Source organism: Melozone crissalis, unplaced genomic scaffold (genome assembly GCF_028551555.1).
Source record: "Melozone crissalis strain CALT ecotype California unplaced genomic scaffold, PUWL_Pcris_2 ptg000045l_1, whole genome shotgun sequence".
Classification (NCBI taxonomy): Eukaryota; Metazoa; Chordata; class Aves; order Passeriformes; family Passerellidae; genus Melozone; species Melozone crissalis.
In genome coordinates, this window is record NW_026535823.1 from 3,506,062 (window position 1) to 3,526,103 (window position 20,042).

At 54.9% G+C, this 20,042-nt stretch overlaps 2 protein-coding genes across 2 annotated transcripts in view; one reads left to right on the forward strand and one right to left on the reverse strand.

Moving 5' to 3' along the window:
- Positions 1–6,012, reverse strand: part of SUCO (SUN domain containing ossification factor) — a 38,708-nt gene extending 32,696 nt beyond the window's left edge. Inside the window, exon 1 of the mRNA XM_054286157.1 lies at positions 5,853–6,012. Coding sequence (XP_054142132.1) covers positions 5,853–5,917 — 65 coding nt within the window. The 5' untranslated portion in view covers positions 5,918–6,012. The remainder of the gene's footprint in view (positions 1–5,852) is intronic.
- Positions 6,013–15,033: 9,021 nt separating this feature from the next.
- On the forward strand, positions 15,034–16,043 carry PIGC (phosphatidylinositol glycan anchor biosynthesis class C). Its single transcript, XM_054286150.1, has one exon. The coding sequence runs from the start codon at positions 15,082–15,084 to the stop codon at positions 15,958–15,960; it is 879 nt and encodes a 292-aa protein (XP_054142125.1). The 5' UTR covers positions 15,034–15,081; the 3' UTR covers positions 15,961–16,043.
- The last annotated feature ends 3,999 nt before the right edge of the window (positions 16,044–20,042 follow it).

Below are 20,042 nucleotides of genomic sequence, written 5' to 3' on the forward strand. Positions count from 1 at the left end.
GCAATACTGAAGGAGGATTACAGAAGCTCCCTGCATTCTCAAACTCTAGTTATTTTCTGTGATGCAAGAGTTTGGGGAAGAGCACCCACTCCAGAAAAACAAAACAAAAAAAGCAAACTACACAAAAAAACCTGTTGGAACCACAAAGGCAACAGGGAAACAGCACAGCCATGCACTGTCAGTAAACTCTGAGGCTTTTGGAGGCTGCAGAAATGTATCCCTTACACACTTCTCAAGACTTCCCTCATTGCTGAAATTCACAGCACAGCAACAGCAGTGTCAGAGGCAGCTGCTCTGCCCCAGCTCTGCTAAACCCACCCTCAGTGCAGCCCAGCTCAGCAATGCCAAGGAGGGGGGTGGTATGAAGTGCAGAAATGGGAATTCCAGCCCACAGCAGTGTAAAGCTGCTATCACCTCACTCCCAGACATGTATGATGTATTTTTAATGGGCTTCTTATCTGTAAGGGATTTCAGCATTATCTTGATTGCCATTTCAACACCCAGCCAAGCCAAGTCATTGCCATTCCTTTGTGCACCTGAGCTGATTTTTGAACTGTCAGAACCTTGTGCTAATATTCCAATCCAGTTTGCCATTCACATCAGTGTTTCACTCACCCAAGCCGTGGGACCAGTCTGTTACACCAGTTATTTCCAGCAAGAATTAAGAAGTTTTCAGATTTACAGTTCTAGGTTAACCTGTTCTTGGCTAAAATTTTCATGCACATCCTCTCCAGGCTGCAGCACCTCCAGAGTGAACTTTAAAAGACACTGCATGTCCTCTCCTTGAAACAGGCACAAAACTCCCCAGAAGCTGGATCACTAATGAAAACTAAAGACAAGAAAAACATCTCTGTACAAGACACAGCAAAAACATCAAAGTGAAAAAGAATTAATAGCAGCTTAGAGAAAGACATTGCAGGAAGAGTTCAAATGAAGTGCTCAAGGGAGACATTTCACTGCAACAGGCAAGGTCTCCTACCCCAACACAGACACCTCGTGATGGCAGAGGCCACTTCAGTACACCATTTGCATAACAAACAAACTAACTTGAAGTTTCTAGGACAAATCTTTTAGAAGATACTGCACGAAAGCAGTTCACTGATTTCCAAATCATTTTAGAAGGCAAAATATTCAATAATTGATTGAGCCAAGCACTTGGGCCCCTGCTGGCATGTACAACCTTCACTGGGCACATTTGATTTTCATTTGTAGGAGTCCAAGAGTTCCGGGGCAGCTTTTGTCCCAACCTTAACCACAGAGCAAAGACCCTTCCCAACAGGATACTCCATACCTAGGAACACACTTTCCACTCTGAAATCAGATGCCTGGAACAACAGTTCTGATTGTATCAGTGCTCAGATAATTTCATTTCTTCCTGCTATAAAATGCACACGCTCAGTTTTTATTTTAGCATCAGCCTTTTGAGAAGATTTAAGTACTCAAGAGGAGAACCAGCAGATAAAATTCTGAACTTCTGCACAAGTTACTATCCAGATCATGAGGGCACTCATGAAAAAAAGAGGATTTCAGTGATAAGGGGCACATGAATGAGGCACACTGGAACACAAACCTCTCACTCACACCTTCCTGCAGTTAACAGAGGAGAGCTCGAGGTGTGAGCCACAAGTCAGGAATGAGGCAAATAAAGGTTCAATCAGCAAAAGCCCCACTGTGAGAGCCCTGGTGTGGTTTGCACAGCTCTCACCTGTGAGCAGCAGCAGCACACACTGAACCTGGTGGTGCTGCCACAGCCCAGTCCAGCACTGGGGTTCTCAGTAAATGCAAAGCCAAACTAGAAATATCTGCCACTAAAACCCACTCATAATTAACAGGTGTGAATAAAAACCAGTGTCCCTGTACTTGGTAACCCAGGTTTCACTCCTGGCTTCACTCCAATCCCACCTTTCCAGTGTTCAGGGTACACTCTCATGGTGGATTTCACTCAGAGCTCCTAGGCCAGGCTTTGCCATCAAAACCAGCACATCTTGCTCCTAAATCACTTTGGCACAAGGCATTTCCTGGTGCAGGATACTCACAGAGTAACAGCTGAAGGATCCTGACCCCCATCCTCCTTTTACTCACAGCTGTAAACCCAAGCAGCAGAGTTAATAAAAGCTAAGTAGGTCAGGATATGGCAATGAACTTTCTGGGATAGAAAGAGAAATTACTGGATGCATAATTTCTTTATTAAACTCCCAATTAAACTTTGGAAGTGCAGCTTATGCAGGCAAAAGCTGATGTCAGAATAATTTATACAGGTCACTCTTCCAACAGCCACCACAGCTGCTCTCACCTCACACAGTCCTGGTATCCCACAAGCTTCTAAACCCCCTCCACTCACTCAGCTCTGGATAGAGGCAAGCTCCAAAGCCCTGCAAGTCTGAAATGTATTTTTTACATTATGATCATGCACACAAAGGGATTAAGTGGAGCATTAAGGAATTCAGGACCACAGCAGACATTTGTCAGGCACAGAGGAGGCCCCAAACTGCACAGATGCCCATTATTTTTGGAGCACTACATTGCTGCAGCAGGAGGATTTCCCCAAAGCCATCCTGCTCCTTGGACACTTGGAACAATCCTGTTGGCTCAGGGCTGCCAGAGCTGTGGCTGGCCCAGCTTCAGAAAGCCTCAGATGCTGATAAGTGACCCAGAGAGCAACAGATCCCCTTTATTGAAAAGGCACTTGGAACAATCCTGTTGGCTCAGGGCTGCCAGAGCTTCAGAAAACCTCAAATGCTGATAAGTGACCCAGAGAGCATCACATCCCCTTCACTGAAAAGGCATAATTTGGCAAACAACCCCCTACTCACTCCTCTGCTTCTCTGTGCATCTCCTAAAACACTGCCACACTTCCAATGCTCAGGATGATATCTTCAAGTTCAAATCAGTTTTTTTTCCCTCCACTTGATCTTTACTAATCAGTATTTCCCCACTGAACCAACTTTCTTAGGTGAGCTTGAAAATGCATCAGGAGAGATTTTGAAAATTCCCATTTTAAGCTTAGGTTCAAGGGAGGAAGCAACAGCTACTCAGAAAGAAAATAAAGCCCAGAATAAAAAAAAAGGGCAAGAAGTCCAAACAGCCCCAAGTGTTCTTTGAGCAGCTGTTTTGTCTCATGGGTTTTTCCCTGATTTTGGGGTTCATCTGTTGACACCTATAAGGAAAAAAATTTCTTTCTTACTAGCACAAAGTCCTTTGAAAATTATGTCTCAAAACAACTAAATTTAAAAAGCCAACATTTATAACAAAATCCTTCCATTTGCTATTTGAAATTTCTTAACTGCTGAAGTGAACAAAGGTGCTGATTTTCTTTACAGTAAAACATTAAATAAATCACAACTTATCAACTTCTGTAGTCCACCAACAATGCATGAACCAAGAGACTTAAAGATTTTCTAGTCACAACTCTGACATGGCTGCTGAAATTAAAGCAGTGCCAAAGCCAACTCTCAAACTCTCCAATGTGAATCCATGCTTGAACAGCAGACTAGAACACTTTAAATGAATCCAGGGGCCCTAACCCAAGGCAGCCAGTGAGCAGGCTGCTTTTCTCAACTCTCTTTTAGAGTTTTGCATTGGGCACTCCACTGCAAGCTCTGAGATCAGCTCAGGCACTGCCTGAAAGAGCAATCCCCTTTGAAGGGCAGCAAAAAGAGCAGCTCCATCCTCCTCCTAACCACACCAAAGGACAACACAGAGGTTGTCAGAGATTTCCAGAACATTACTCCAACAAGACAGCTGAACGTGACATTCCTTCTTTAATAGGGAATTATCCTGAAGAAAAGCTGAGTTTTTCACTAAATCAAGTCCTGGTGAAACAGCAGACTAAGAACACAGCAACAAAAAAATCAACCTGCCCACCTATTGATCATTAGGCTAAAATCCCCTTCCACTTATAAATTACCTGGAGGCAGGAACAGATTGTCAGCCCTCAAGGCACTCCAAACTGCTTTCCTAATAGGAATCCTAGCTGTACAACTCCAATCTCCTGCCAGAACTTCACTGCCCAAGGAGCAAAAGCAAAGCAAAGCTGTCTGGAGACAGTTCCTGAGGCTCACAGCTCACCTGATCAAACCCACATGGCCAGAAGTTTTTTTTTTGTTTTGTTTTAAATTTTGCTAAGTGTAAACACAGCAACCAAATTTTCAAGATGTGCTTTTGTCTCCAAAGCCCAGAATGTGATGACACGAACCAAAGCTGCTTCAGGACTGTCCAAACACAGAAACACAAGCACCAGCAGCAGGTTTGTAACTGATTGTGTAAAACAGAGGTGCCTGGGCTCCCACTCTTCACCCAGCTCTGAGACAAGCCAGACCCTCAGGATGATTTCTTTATTTAACCAGAGTATCTGAACAATCTGCTGTAGTAATACACCGGAGTGTGGCTGCTCCATTGGCAACATTTGCAGTTTGCTGTTCAAGCTGGCTATCAGTTCTCAAACAGTGACTCACCAAGTTCAAAGAGGGCCAAAGTTTAAGAAGGTTGGAACTTACCATACAGAAATACATTCTACTAATATTTGTGTTCTGTTGGATGCCATCTCTTAAAGGAAGTTTGAAAAGAAAGCAAACAGGGGATGCTGGAACAAAGTACAGTTCAGGTAATCACTGTAAAAACGCTGTCAAAGGCAGAATCAATGCAAAAATAAGAGAGTTCATTTGGTTTAACTTAACAGGGGATGCTGGAACAAAGTACAGTTCAGGTAATCACTGTAAAAACGCTGTCAAAGGCAGAATCAATGCAAAAATAAGAGAGTTCATTTGGTTTAACTTAACAGACTCAGAGAAAGGGTTCCAAGAATAAAGCACCACGATGTTCCACACGAGAGTGTAAAAGCTCAGCCTGAAACTGAAAATGCAAGGATGCCTCCGGTGAAAGCACAGAGACAACAACACACACCTAACTCTGACCCTCGGTGTGCGGGGTCAGCCCTCACCTGCCACTGCCGCTCCTGGCAGCGGGAATGGCCCTCCCGAGGGCTGGCACCTTCGGGAATGGCCCTCCCGAGGGCTGTCCCCATCCCAGGGTGTCACTGCCAGGGGAACCCAGCCCGGGCACCGCTCACCATCCCAGGGTGTCACTGCACAGGAACCCAGCCCGGCACCGCTCACTATCCCAGGGTGTCACTGCACAGGAACCCAGCCCGGCACCGCTCACCATCCCAGGGTGTCACTGCCAGGGGAACCCAGCCCGGGCACCGCTCACCATCCCAGGGTGTCACTGCACAGGAACCCAGCCCGGCACCGCTCACTATCCCAGGGTGTCACTGCACAGGAACCCAGCCCGGCACCGCTCACCATCCCAGGGTGTCACTGCCAGGGGAACCCAGCCCGGCACCGCTCACCATCCCAGGGTGTCACTGCCAGGGGAACCCAGCCCGGCACCGCTCACTATCCCAGGGTGTCACTGCCAGGGAACCCATCCGGTCACCGCTCACCTTCCCAGGGTGTCACTGCCCCAGAACCCAGCCCGGGCACCGCTCACCATCCCAGGGTGTCACTGCACAGGAACCCAGCCCGGCACCGCTCACCATCCCAGGGTGTCACTGCACAGGAACCCAGCCCGGCACCGCTCACTATCCCAGGGTGTCACTGCCAGGGAACCCAGCCCGGGCACCGCTCACCATGCCGGGCAGGCCGCGGGGTTCCTCCCGCTGGAACGGGAGGACTCTAAGGTTCCTCTCAGAACGCACCCGGGCGCGCTCCCGTGTCACCCGCCCCAGGTGTGTCCCTGCCCGGGCTGGGGCTGCACCGGAGCCTCTCCACAGCTCCCCTCCGACTGCCGCACCCCCGGCTGCCCGCAGCCCGCCCAGGGAGCGCTCCCAGCGCGGCGGAGAGGCCGGCACTCACCAGAGCAGGGCGCAGAGCAGGAGGCAGGAGCCCAGCGCCAGGGGCCGGCGGGGCGGCTCCCTCATGGTCTGGCCGGTGTGGCTGGCGCGGCCGGGCCGAGGCGGCGCATCCTCCTCCCGCGGGCGGCGGCGGCGGAGGCGCTGAGGGAGATCGGCCGTTGTTGCGCACGGCCCCTCCCCGCGCGCGCGGCCGTTACTGCCCGCCGGGCCGGGTCCCCCGCCCCGCCCCTTCCACCGCCTCACGCGCTGAGCTGGAAGGATGCGCGTCACCCGCTGCGCGCCGCCAGCCAATGGGATGAGTGCTCCGCCGACTGGCCCCGCCTCCCCGCCCCGCCGATTGGCCAGTGGGCTCGTCTCTCCCCGCCCCTCCAAGGACCCCGCTCTGGGAGGAGGCTGCGGCAAACAAGCCGTTAAAGGGAAATCGCCATAGTGATAAACGACGGCTGGCGGCCAAACCACCGCCCGCGAGGCGCCTGATGCGCTCCTCTGCCTCCGTTTCCAGGGGCATTTCAAGCACCGGCGCGCCCACGTGACATCACTTAATTATTTAGTTTTTATTTTGATCAGGCTTCCCTGCAGGCTGCCGAGCGCTGAGGCCTGCAGCGGGATAGCCGCGCGGGGGCTGCCGGGAGTTGTAGTTCCGGGCTGGATAGGGTTGACGCGCGGGTCTACGGCCGCCATCTTCCGTCGCTTTGAGGGGCCCCTGAGGGGCAGCGGGGTCCGTGAGGGGCAGCGGGGCCCGGTACAGCCCCGGCTCGTGGGCGCGCCCGAGATGTGTCAGCACACATTTATATCCATCGTGGGAGGCGCCCAGGGAGAACAGGCCGGGTGGGATGTGGGACAGTAGCGAGGAGCCTCCCCGGCACCGCGCCGGTAGCAGAGCACCCCGGCTGTTCTGTGGGTAACCCGGCCCAAAGCTGCCCCTCCACACCGAGGCAGGAGAACCTTCCCTGCGGCTCACTCCGGCCAAAACCACCCTCAGGACTGGGGCTCTCCGTGGGACGAGCAGGGGGAGCAGCACAGCCCGGGAGCCGTGCGGGGAGCGGGGGGTGAGGCAGGAGTGAGCCACGCTGGAAACGCGCACATGGCCGGACTCTGACCGGGGAGAGCCAGCTCAGCCCGCAGCGAGGGGTGAATCACGGCAGCAGCAGCAGCAGCTGCCATGAGGCAGCTCCAGCCTCATGGTCTGGCCCCGGACGTGTTCCATGCAGGACATTCCCGCAGGCCGGGTCACCTGAGCGCTCTGTGCACGGAGCCTGCTCAGGGTTCATTAACGCGCTTGGGGATGCCGTGAATGGAGTCAGCCAGCAGTGGCAACCTTTGTAAAGTCTTTGTGTCTGTTCTTGCCCTGATTTTTCACCCTGTAACTTGGTGCCTTCGATAACACCTCTGAAGTTCCCGCTGCTGTTGGAGCCGGGTCCGGGAGCGCCTCTCCCCGCCGGGCTGGGGGTGCCTCGGGCCGTTTGCCCGTCCCAACACACAGCCCTGGCCACAAAGTACCTGTTGGGCACGGCCAGGAGCAGAGCATCCATCCGTGAAGCGCTGGAAATTCAAACACCTGCTGATGTGGCTGCTGGAAGCGCTGGTAAACATTCATTAACCCATTGCTGAGCACGGCCAGCTCTTGGCCTCAGTGTTGCCATGGGGTAAGGCTGGGCCTGTCTCCATTCCAGGGACGGGAATTCCTGCAGCCTCCCCGACCTGGAGAAGGCTCTGAAGGCACGCTGGCTCAGCCCATGGGGCTGCTCCCTCCTGGCACAGCTCCCAGTGCTGTGATCCCGTTAGGAGTGAGCACAGCTTAGACCAAACACAGCCTAAGAGCTGACACATCATTTCAGGGGAAGCTTTGCAGAGCTGGGATCCTGGAGGAAAAGCCCCTTTGAAGCAGTCCCCAAGAAGAGCCTGGATCAGCCAGGCAGGGTCCTGATGTCCCCACCTCTGCAGTGGCAAAGCCTTCTCTGCCATTCATCCCTATCTGCCCTTTACAAAGGCTGCTTGTTTTCCCACGTGTTGCCTCTTTTTTTCTCTCTTTTTTTTTTTTTTTTTTCACGTGTGATTTAATTCACACAAACTCCTTCCTCTTCTGACTATTGATCTTGGCCCCTTACTGGTTAAAATAAACGAAATCTTTCATAAGCAGGTTCTGACAACACAACTTTTGTTCCTTCCAGACACAATTTCCTGTTTAATTTCCTGACTGTTTCTTACTTGGTCAAGGAAAAGCTGTAAATTGCAACATTGCTCCAGAGACCTTCCTCTGACTTCACATGAACTGTTAACCACTTGCAGGAGAGAATCCAGCAAAACAGCACAAAACTTTTTTTAAAACCCTCAATTTCTTTTATATCTTCGGCAGTGTGAAAAATGCGTGTGTTTTATGATTGGCTTTTGGCAAATATTCAGATGAATATTATATGTGTTGGGTTAGAAAGTAATGCTGTATTAATTCTCTTAAGTACTGTCTTAAATATTGTTTTAGGTTATAAAAATTGTTAAAATAGAAACTATGCTATGTAGGATACTTTTCTAAAGAAAGGACTCACAGTGAGATAGCAGCCACAGGACACCTGAATCTTGCAGAGAAAGAGAATTTATTGCTCCATTATCAGAAGAAATGAACTTCTTCCTGCCTCAAAGGCGCTGTCAGGATTCAGAGCAAGAAGCTGACGCTGCCCAGACAGAATCCTGTGTCTGAATGGAATTTATGCATCATGGATGAGGTGAATGAATATGCAACAGGCTGTTGCTTTTGAGGGTTAATCCTCTGTTAACGTGGGTCCTTTTTCGGGTTCATGCTGCCCAGAAAAAGGTACCTGGATGTCTGTAACTCTTTGTTTCTATTGTCTCATATTATCCTAATTCAAATTGTCCAATTTATTATTACTCTGATTGTATTACTATTTTTATAAACATTTTATTACATTTTATTACTATTAAACTTTCAAAATTTTCAAAACAAGTGATTGGCGTTTCTCACAGGCGATTTGCGCCAAAAGGAAGGCTGTGCAAAAAATAAAGGTTGGAATAATTTTCTTTGGAAAATCCAACAGGAGCAGCTCCCGCTCCAGCTGAGCAGGTGATTGCTCTTTCACCACTCAGCAAACTCCTGTGACACACGGGCTGTGCCTCTGGGCTCCCAGAAGGGGACAGGGCTTTGATTCCAATCCCACACTGGCTGAAATGCCGGGAGGTGTTCCAGGCACAACCTGAGCAGCACCCTGGCAATGCTGTGACCCCAGTGCAGAGCCCTGGAGCTGGAGAGCACAAACGAGCTCAGCCACTGGGGAGCCTCTCTTGCCATCTGGGGGGGCTGGTGGAATGGGGAAGCTCCAAAGGCTGCTGACAGCTGGGACACAGAGAATCCAAATGAATTCTTGCTCTCGTGATGGAAAGGTGGTGTGGGGTGTGTGAACCCACCATGGTGGGTGTCAGCACCTGCTGTCTGAGCCCCCTGGGAAAAGAAAAATCAGATTCACTGCAGAAACCGAGAAACGGCCAAACTTCACAATGAAAGTGTGAAGCTCTTTTAGCCTTCATGTCTGGGAGGACAGCGTGGGCTGAAGCTTCCCCTTCCCTCTCCTCACTCTGCCCTGGGGTGGGAGGAAGGGCTGGGGAAGCACCCGGGGCAGCCCAGGGCTGGGTTCCTCTATGGGGGATGTCCAGCAGTGCTCCAGCAGGGCAGGGCAGGGCAGGGCTTCCGTGGCTTCCTCAGCACAAACCCAGACCTGAGACACACATCCTGGGCTGGAGGGGGCTCAGAGCCCTGGGCAGCAGTGCCAGGAGCATGGCAGGGTGGCACAGCCCACCCAGGAGCTCCAGCACCTCTGCTGGATCCCAGTGCTGGGGATCCTCATCCCAAAGGGCTCACCAGGCACACACAGGGAGCCCCACAGGCTCAGCTGCCTCCCTTCCCCTTTCTGCCCACTGCTAAAATGAACTGAATTCCCACCTGGCTCCATCCCCTCCCTGCCAGGTATTTAAAAACAGACAGAGGGGTAGGGGGTGGTGGCAGCAGGAGTGTCACTGCTCAGGGACTCGTGCTGCATGGAACAGGCACCCCAGGCACCCCTCCCTGTGGTTTGGGGCAGGGAGAAGCACTGCAGGGGTGAAACACTCCTCAGCCCTTACTCAGCACATGGCTCCTGCCTGGAGCTCCAGGGAAAAGGGCAGGGAGGGCTCCTGGTGTGGAGATCTCCTGGGAAATCTCTGTTTCCAGGCTGAGGCCATGCTGTGCTTGAACAAAAGCTTCTTTACTTCTTTACTAGGCAAATGGGAAGGGGAGCATAGGGGAGGATCCTCTCGCAGCACACCAGGCTGGAATGGAGTTGCCACCTCTTTTTGACCTGTGCACACCAAGTTTTTCCCCACTTCCTAGAAAAACCAGCAGTGTTTGCATACACGGTTTCATCCAATATCCCCCTCCCCATTTACAGAACAAAAATATCTCCGTGTCAGACACTACAAACCTTGTTAGAAACTCCGTGTCCCTTCACACTCTGTGTCCCAGAGCTGCAAGGGGAGGGAAGTGGCTGCTGCAGGAGGCTCAGGGTGGGCAGAGCTGGGGCTGGGGAGATGCTCTGGGGGAGCCACCACTCCTGAGGGGACAGTGCTCTTTCCCTCTGGGCACTTGGGTTTTGCAGTGTTCTGCCACCTGCAGCTCGTGATGCAGCTGTGGAAGAGCTGGCTCAGCAGTTCACATCCATCCCTGCACTGCACATTCAGGGCTAAACCAGGGGAACAGAGTGAGAAACCACTGGGCAAAGCTTTGTTTCGGAGCCCCAGCCCTGCTGTGCCAGATCTTGGAGAAACCCACATGCACCATAGGACCCTCCTTGTTCCCAAATCTCAGTTTTCACCTTCCAGCTTCCATGACAACCCATGCTCAGGTTCCATGGACAGTTTTATTATTTTATCTCCAAGGTCTGTTTTCCTCCCTGCATCTCTGTGTTGGACATGTGCCACATCTAAACTTTTAGCCAACAGCTAAAAGTTGAGCTGAGCTTACCTGAGCAGCTGAAGTTTGGACTCATCCCACCCTGGAGCACCCTGCAACTGCCAGAGCTCATTGCTGGTGTCATTTTTGGCTGTAGTTTCCTACGGGTTTTCTTTTTCTAAATCAGATTTAAAATCAAAAACATCTTTACTAGGTGGCAGCTGATGGAGTTTCCCTGCAAAACAGGCCCAGCTGCCCCACTGCCCTGGAGCTGGCAGGCCCTGGGCTGGGCTGGGCTGCCTTGTCCCTTCTGCAGAGCCCTCAGTGGGTGCTGGGGAGGCTGTTTTGCCAGAGGGATCTGTGCTGACCGGCAGGGAATGCCAGGAGTGAGGCAGCTCAGTTTCACAGCCCCCCACGTGCTGTGCTGTGCGTTCCAGAGGTCACATCCCTGCAGCACGTGGCTTTCCACAGCTCATCTCTCCTGCCCCACATCCTCAGCCTTCCCATCCTTCTCCCCCCGCAACAGGCTCAGCAAATCCCAAACCTTGCCCTGCTATCTGTCAGTCCATTGTGGGCTTCTCATACCCAATCCCATTTTCCTGGACTGCTGTGCCAGCCCTGAGCAGGTTTCTCCAGCAGCCTCGGTACCTCCTCAGCTCAGCTCAGCTCAGGAAATGTGACCTGCACCCAGGAAAGGGAGCAGCACCATGGGCAGGCAATCCCAGCCCTGCCTGCCCCAGTATCCCCCCAGGGCTCAGCCCAGTCCCTGAATCCAAACAATCCTTACATAGGGGACTGCAGGAGAGCAGGCACAGCCTGTGCCATGGGGCCTTGTAAGGCAGGAGACATCTCTGGGCATGGAAAAATGCAGCAGCTGGAGCTGTGCCAACCTCCCCCCTCCCTGAGCAACATTCCTGTGCAGGGAGGGTTTGGCTCCAGGGCCAGAGGGAAGGCTGGGGGATGGCTTGGCAGAGAAACCAGGCCCAGGGATCCATAGCTGTGCTCTGTCACTCCTGGGGGTGACACAGGGGAAGAGCCCTGTCTGGGGCATAGGGAGAGGCACAGGACCCATCCTCATCCATGCAGGCTCAGCCCCTCAGCAGAGTGTGCTGCCCAGTTATTTGGAATCCTCTTTCTGCAGCACAGGTGATGGTCCTGTCCTGAGGGGAACACACACCCTGAGGCAGCCCTGAGCAGTGCCTGCCATACTTTGATATTTAAACATCTCCAGTGGAGGTTCACATCAATCCCAGCTATTTCAGTCCCAGCCTGTCACCTTTCCCACCTTCCCTCCAGACAACCTCAGCAGTGAATCCCAACACTCAGAGGAGCAGACTCTGAACAAGTCTGCAGCGGGGTCCCTTTGCCAAGCCCCAGCACACTCAGAGTTTGTAGGGCCATGGCACCCAGCTCCTCATCCCTGCCTCTCAGCAGAGGGGCTCAGAGCCACCCCACAGCCTCTCCAGAGGCACTTGGGGACACCGAACTGTGAGGGGAGGGAGGTCCTGTGGCACAGAACCCACAGTGGGAATTTCGATGCTCACAAAGGACTTTTGTATTCTTGACCTTAGCTACTGCTTATCCTGCCGGGAGAGCTCCCAGGAGGGCTGGGGGATGACTCCATGGCACAAGGTCCCCTCTGAGCAGCAGGGCTGGCTGGTGACAGTGATGTGGCGGGTCCCGTGGCAGGACCTGCCAGGACAGCTGTGCAGGCAGGACACTCACTGTCCCTGACAGTCACTGCCCTGCGGCAAAGTCTGGGCCACCTGGGCAGCGCTGAGCTGTCCTTTGCACCGTGGGCGGTGCCACCACACGTGGCAGTCACACGCTGTCCCCTCCCAGGGACACAGGGCCAGCACTTCGTCACTGGCAGCTGCTTCGTCACTGGGGTCCCCCGAGCACCAGGTGGGTGCCAGGCCCTGCGGGTCTCAGCCCTGGGCTGGCATTGCCAGGGCTGCAGAGCCTTGTCTGGGTGGGCACCTGTGGGGGGCTCCAGCTGCTGTGCTGGATGTCGCCAAGGGTTTGGTGGCACTTTGCTGGCATCACCCAGCGTGGCTCAGAGCGCCCTGAGTCACTGACCAGCCCCAGCCTCCCCCTCTCCCTGCCTCCAAAGGCACTCTGCTGCCCCACAGCAGAGACCTGAAAGGGCACACAGAGTACCCATCTGTCACAGACATCTTTTATGAAAAATCCTTTCCTTAGGATTTTTCCTCCTGAGAAGCTGAGAGACCTCAGGAACAAAATGTGAACATTGATTATCTGCTGCTGTGGAATGCAACAGGTGCATCTGTGATTGGTCTCATGTGGTTGTTTCTAATTAATGGCCAAACACAGTCAGCTGGCTCGGACAGAGATCCGAGCCACAAACCTTTGTTATCATTCTTTCTTTTTCTATTCTTAGCTAGTCTTCTGATGAAATCCTTTCTTCTATTCTTTTAGTATAGTTTTAATATAATATATATCATAAAATAATCAATCAAGCCTTCTGAAACATGGAGTCAGATCCTCATCTCTTCCCTCACCCTCATACCCCTGTGAACACTGTCAGACCCATCACCTCTGTTCTCTCCACTGGGATTTCCAAGTGGACCTGACCATGTGGAAGCAGCCTCATGCTCCAGCCCCATGCTCTTCTTGGTCCCCAGAGCATCACAGATGTGCAGAGAGCCAGGGCCAGGTGACAGCAAACCTGCTGCCACCACCCCCAGTGAGAGCACAGGAGGTGGCATTCCTCTTCTGTGGTGGTCGTGGCACTTTTCAGAGCAGCAGGAACGGCTTTCTGCCCTCCCAGCTTTCCTCCTGCATGCCCCAGCTTTACTCTATGACTTTGGGAGAAGGACATTTCGTTCAAAATCTCAAGTTCCCAGGCGCTGGGCACCGAGGCAATGCCAGCAATCCCAGGAGCTGGCAGCACTCCCTGTCCCTGTGGGCGCTGCCTTGTGCCCATGGAGGCACGTGCATGGCTCTGTGCAAAGCTGGGGCTGGGGGCTTTCAGGCAGGGCAGCTAGAACCCAGTCCAGCCCCATCCTGGCTGGGAGCCTGCTGGCATTGCCCCTTGGCAGGGGGCACCTGCCCAGGGTGAGCAGCTGCTTCTGCCCTGCCCAGCAAGTGCAGTGACACGGGGCTGGGAGGTGGCACTTTGGAGGTGTCACTGTGGCCTGGCTCAGCCTGAGGCCCCCCCAAAGGCACAGCAGCAGTGTGGGTGTTTCCTGCTGCTCTGCACGTGTCTGAGGAGCTGGGATCTGTTTGGGGAGTCTCCTGTCCAGGCTCTGGGTGAAAACAACCATGGGGCCATGAGGGCCCTTCCCACAGCACAAACCAGGCCCTGTTCGCGGCTGCCTTGCCCTGGGTGAGGCCTCTCGGGTGAGGCCAAACGAAGCAGCCCCTCAGGAGCAAGCACCTCTCTGGGGCTGGCAAGGCTCAGACCTGAGCACAAGCAAACACAGACGTAGGGAAAACACTGTGAAACCTCCCTTAATGTGCCTCTGTCCCCTTGCTGCACACGCTGAGTCCCTTCGGCAGCACAGGAGATGGATGTGCCTGCGGAGCTGCCTCTCTCCAGCCCTGCTCTCCTGCTCCTCTCTCGGGCTGAGCTGTGAGCAGGCACGAGCTGCAGGGGAAGGGCGCCCTTCAGCATCACACCCACATTCCTGAGCTGCCTGCTGAGCCTGGTTTGGCCAGAAAAGCAGGTGTCTGGCTGGACCGGGACGGGGAGTGGGGCCTGCAGCATGGGCTGGGGTCACGCTGCCAGCAGCACGGCCGGGCACGCACCGGGATGTCCAAGCACAGAGAGGCCCTGGCTGAATCCCATCGGCGGCTGGGCCCTCCTCGGGGGCTGCAGGGATTCAGCCCTTCGCCAGGGTGTGGGAGCAGGGCAGGAGCATTCCTCCAACCCCATCTCTCTTGCGGGGCCAGGCAGGAGCGAGACAGCCCCAGCACGCACCGGCAGCAGCTACAGCGGGACAGGGACTTGCGGCCCTCGGGATGAGCAGATCCCAGCACGGAGCTGCGCTGCGCCCTGAACCCAGCCCAGGGGCTGCTGAAGCTCACACGGAGCGGGGAGCGCGGCCGGGGGCAGGTGACCCCTCTGAGGCGGGGCGGTGCCCGGCCCTGGTACCGGCCCCGGCTCCCGGTTCCGCCCGCGGCTCCGGCCCGTGTCCCGGGATTCCGGCCCGTGTCCCTCGGTTCCGGCCGGCAGGTGGCGGCCGTGAGCGCCCCGGCGTCCCTTGCGCCATCCCCGGCAGCGGCGGGACCGGGGCCGGGCTCGGACCCGCGGAGCCCCCGCCGTGCCGGGGCCATGGAGCCGGTGCCCGGGCGGCGGTGGCAGAAGGTGCTGTACGAGCGGCAGCCTTTCCCCGATAACTACGTGGACCAGCGGTTCCTGGAGGAGCTGCGTAAGAACGTGCACGCCCGGCAGTACCGGTACCAGGCCGTGGTGTTCCAGTCGGGAGCGGTGGTGCAGCAGCTGTGCAGCGTCTGCGTCTTCGTGCTCACCTGGTGGTACATGGACGCGGGGCTGCTGAGCCCGCAGGGCCTTTTCGCAGCGGCGCTTGTGTCCTCCCTGCTCGGTTATGTCCTGTTCGACGCCGTGGACGGCGGGGCCGGGCGCTGGGCGAGCGGGCGGACGCGCTGGGCCGACCTCAAGAGCACGCTGGTGTTCGCCGCCTTCACCTACGGCTTCTCGCCCGTGCTCAAGACGCTCACCGAGTCCATCAGCACGGACACCATCTACGCCATGTCGGCCCTCATGCTCCTGGGGCACCTCATCTTCTTCGACTACGGCGCCAACGCCGCCATCGTGTCCAGCACGCTGTCCCTCAACATGGCCATCTTCGCCTCGGTGTGCCTGGCGTCGCGCCTGCCGCGCGCCCTGCACGCCTTCGTCATGGTGACCTTCGCCATGCAGATGTTCGCCCTGTGGCCCATGCTGCAGAAGAAGCTGAAGGCGCGGACGCCGCGCTGCTACGTGGCCGTCACGGTGCTCTTTGCGCTGGCGGCGCTGGCGGCGCTGGCCACCGTGTCCAGCGTGGGCGCCGTGCTCTTCGCCTCCCTGCTGCTCGCCATCTCCTGCCTGTGCCCCTACTGCCTCATCCGCCTGCAGCTGCTCAAGGACAACATCCACGGGCCCTGGGATGAGGCTGAGATCAAGGAGGATCTCTCCAGGTTCCTCATGTAGCCATGAGCAGTGGAAGGTCCTGGCTGGGGGACAGCCCTGTGGGGGAGGACACCTGAGCCAATAAAGTCTCACATGGCAACAAGGACCAGCCACTCTTGTGTTCCCCAGGATCCGCTTCCAGCCCTGGCTTGCCAGGAAGGAGCTGGGCCATGCAAGGGTGCAGGCAGGGGAGGGGTTGGCTCTGGCCATGCAGCCCCAGAATACAGGGGATGTGTCCCATGCAGTGTCAGCCCCACACTGGGGTACAGGGGATGTGTCCCATGCAGTGTCAGCCCCACACTGGGGTACAGGGGATGTGTCCCATGGAGTGTCAGCCCCACACTGGGGTACAGGGGATGTGTCCCATGCAGTGTCAGCCCCACACTGGGGTACAGGGGATGTGTCCCATGCAGTGTCAGCCCCAGGACCCTCAGGGGGACTGGGCACTGCCCGGGAGGGCTGCAGGGCAGGGCCTGCTGAGGTCGCTGGAGCTGCAGGGCCAAGCACGAACAGGGCAGAGCCCTCCTCAGCTGCCCCCTGGCCCTTGTGAGTGCCAGAATAGCCTGCCATCACCGCCAGACACCACACTACCCTAAATCCCTTAGGAGAGGGGGTATGAGAGGGCATCACTCCTTCCTCTCACCTCCAACCCCTTTGCAGAGGCAGATCCGGCCTTGCTGCAGGGCCTGACCCCGAGGCACAGGGATGGAGCTCAGCGCAGCCCCCATGGGCGCACACACCCAGCTCCTGGGGGGATGCCAGGGCCGGGAGCTCCTGCCCGCCCCCGCCTGTCCGGTGTCCGTCTGCCCGGTGTCCGTCTGTCCGGTGTCCGTCTGTCCGGTGTCCGTCTGTCCGGCAGCGCTCCCACCACAACAGAGGGCGCTCCTGGCAAACGAGTCCCGCTGGAGGCCGGGCCGGGATGTGCAGCCCCGTCCGTCCCCATCCCTGTCCCCGTCCCTGTCCCCGTCCCCGGAGCCAAGGGATGCCCACACCAGCCCCAGCCCCATCTCCCAAAGCTACATGTGGCCCCGCCCCGGGGTTTTTGGAATTTCTCTTTGGGAAAAGCTGCAGAGTGCAGCTCCTGCTCGATTTCCCCCATCCCAGCGAGCCGGAGCTTTTCAGGCGCTCCTTTCTCGGAAATGAGCAAGCCCCGGTGGAGTCCCCAACACCTCCAGCGCTTTGTTACTGCTCCTGCCAAGTGTTAAATGTTGCTGCTGTCGTCGTGGTAACGACCACATCTCATTTTGCTTTTAATTAAAACCTGGAGGAGTCTGGAGGCCGTGCTCAGGTCTCGCGGGGAGCACAGCTGGCCAGATGCTCAGAGTCACCATGACATTTTTAGCTCTTTTTCACAGGGGGGTTCCCAGAAAGCTGCTCGGTGACCCCAATGTCCCATCTGACACTGGGTTAATGCCAGTGTAATGCTGCCATCCCAAACAGGGGCAAGGCTGGAATGTAAATCAGAACTAAACCAAATCTCATCTGCTTGGTCCCTGGCCATCACAGAGAGGCTGCAGGAAAGCAGAGTTTCTGTTCACCCACTCCTCCAGGGGGAAATCCTTCCCCACAAAGCACCTTTCCCAAATTCACACTGTCAGAAGCAGCTGTGGGTTAGGAAAACTGCAGGCATTGACCACTCAGATATTTCAGGTGGTGGAGATGGGCACAGGCTGCCCCCCTGCCCTCAGCCTAACCAGGGACCTGTGCAGATCCAAGCTCCATCCCCAGCTCCAGGGGATGCAGAATGTGTCCCACCCAGCCCCAGACCTCTCTGCTCTGCCCCATCCTTCCCTTCACCTCCTTAGAACCAGCCACAGAATTCTAGGATTGGATTAGAACAGCCTCAGTCCTTGCCCCTGGGGAAAGGCTCAGCTGCCCACAGAGCCACCCTGCCCACCCTACCCTGGGAAATGGAAACCAAATCCCCAGCCTGGATGCACAAAGGGACCTGAAGGGAGGAGGAATGCAGAAGAGAGCCAGGGAGAGGAGAGGAGGAGACACAAAGGGCGGGCAGGGTTTCCCTGGGACTTCCCTGACCTTCTCCTGAGGACACGTGCTCTGCAGGGCTGCTGCTATTTAAGCTGCTGTGTTGGTATTGGCCATTATTGGTATGTCTGCATGCCTGAGGTCACAACATCCTCTGCAGAGCAGGGTTTGGCCATAACTCTACACTGACCCAGTAAAGCATTTTCTCCCTGAGCAAAGCCCCCCTGAGACCCAAGAAGTGGCTCCTGGCTGTTGATGCCACAAACACTTCATCAACCAACCCTGAGGGGTTAAATGTTCTTTTGCATTCCAAGTTTCTTTCTCTAAAGGTTCACTCCACTGAGATCAGCCCTTCCATGGGACTTTTTCTTTTGATTTGAAGCTGGCCAAGTGTGAGTGGCTGTGAAGTGGCTGGGGATCAGCCTTGCTCCTGGGGGAGCTGCTGACACGTGCCAGCTGGAACCTCCATCCATCCATTCCAGCTTTGCTGCAGGGAAAGGCCAGGGCAGCCACCCACACCGTGCTCTCAGGGGGCTGGGAAGCCTGTGAAGAACAAAGCTGGGCTCTTTGATCAGGAAACCAAACCAGGATTTTGGTCCTAACCCACCCACTGCCCTGTAATGTCACCCTTGTCCTTCTACCCCTGGCACAGCACCAGGGCAGCTGCAGACAGCACAGTGAGGTGAAACAGCTTCTTCAGAGAGCCACCCTGGGAGCTCATGTTGAAGAATGTGCCAGGGTTTCCCAGATCACTGTGCCTGTTTCCACTGTGCCAGGGTTTCCCAGCTCCTGTGCATTTCTACTAAAGAGATTTTAGAACTGGCTGCCATAAACCCGTGGAATCTGGAGTCCAATTTTCAACAATATTTTTTACTAAATATTTCTTAAGAAGGTAAAGATTTGTGTGGAGGATTTCCCACCATAAAATGCCCCAAGAAACCAGTCTGTGCCTTCCAGCAGCAGCTGGGAGCTCAGCAGCAGCTCCTGGCTGGGTGCTGTGGCCAGGCCATTGAGATAAAATATCATCCACCTTTAATCTGCTGTTGGTACCATGCTGTAGCTCAGAGGGACTGCAGGGAGAGCTTCCCCCAGCACAGAACAGAGTTTTTGAACAACCTGGAGAAAAAGCAGCTTGTAAAGTTCAGTCCATCCTCCTTCCCTTTTACCTGAGGCATGGGCAGAAGCTCCTCAAGAGCTCCCCAGTACAAACACTGTTGCTTCTGCAATGCACAATTCCTGAACTCTGCTGAGGGGTTTCTGCCTCAGCACAGGGGAGAGCTGCAGCCACCCTCAGCTCCTCCATTCTTGGGACAGTTGTTTTGCTGGAACTGCTGATCCAGCTGTTTTCCAGTTGTTTTCCTGCAGCTCTAGGTCTCCCTTTCTCCCTGTCTCAGGGTACTGGGAAGCACCTGCCCCAGTCCCAGCAATTCCCAGTTTAGCACATGCAGTTCCAAAGGTATTGAGCAGGGTCTAGGGTTTCCCACACTTTTTACTACACCATTGCTGCTTCTCTGTTCTGCTCTACCAAAAGACCAAGTCTAAGTGAGAAGAAGGAAAAATGTTTGTAAGTCCACAGTTTTCTGGGCTTGTATTTTGAGCAAACTCAGTGCTTGCTGTTTACCAGCTCATGCAGGTGCTTCAGCCGCTCCCTGGATGTTTTGGAGGTCAGCAGGACCTCAATCAGCTGCAACAAGAGGAACTGCCCAGATTCAGGAAAGCTGCATCAGACCAGGCTGGAAAACAAGCTGAGGCTGGCTGTCACCTTCTGCACACACAGAGTGATCCCATGCTGAGGGAAAACAGCCACTTAAACCCATCGGTTCCCCCCTTCTCAGACGGCCCCTTCACAGACTTCTCTGGCACCCAAAACAAGCACATCATCTAAATCCCAGATTTTCTCCTTCCCACAGGGACGGACACATTTGGAATCCCAGAGGTAGCTCCTTCCAGCTGCTTGAGCTCAGATGCTCCAGTGAGGTCGGCTTGCAAGGAACTCAGAGGCTTAGCTTGAAGAAAATGGTCAGAACAGCTGCAATTTATTTATAATCGTGCAGATTAATCAGTCTAGGGACTGTCTGGAGACTGCTGCAATCTTCTCCTTCGAGTTTCCGCTCAGC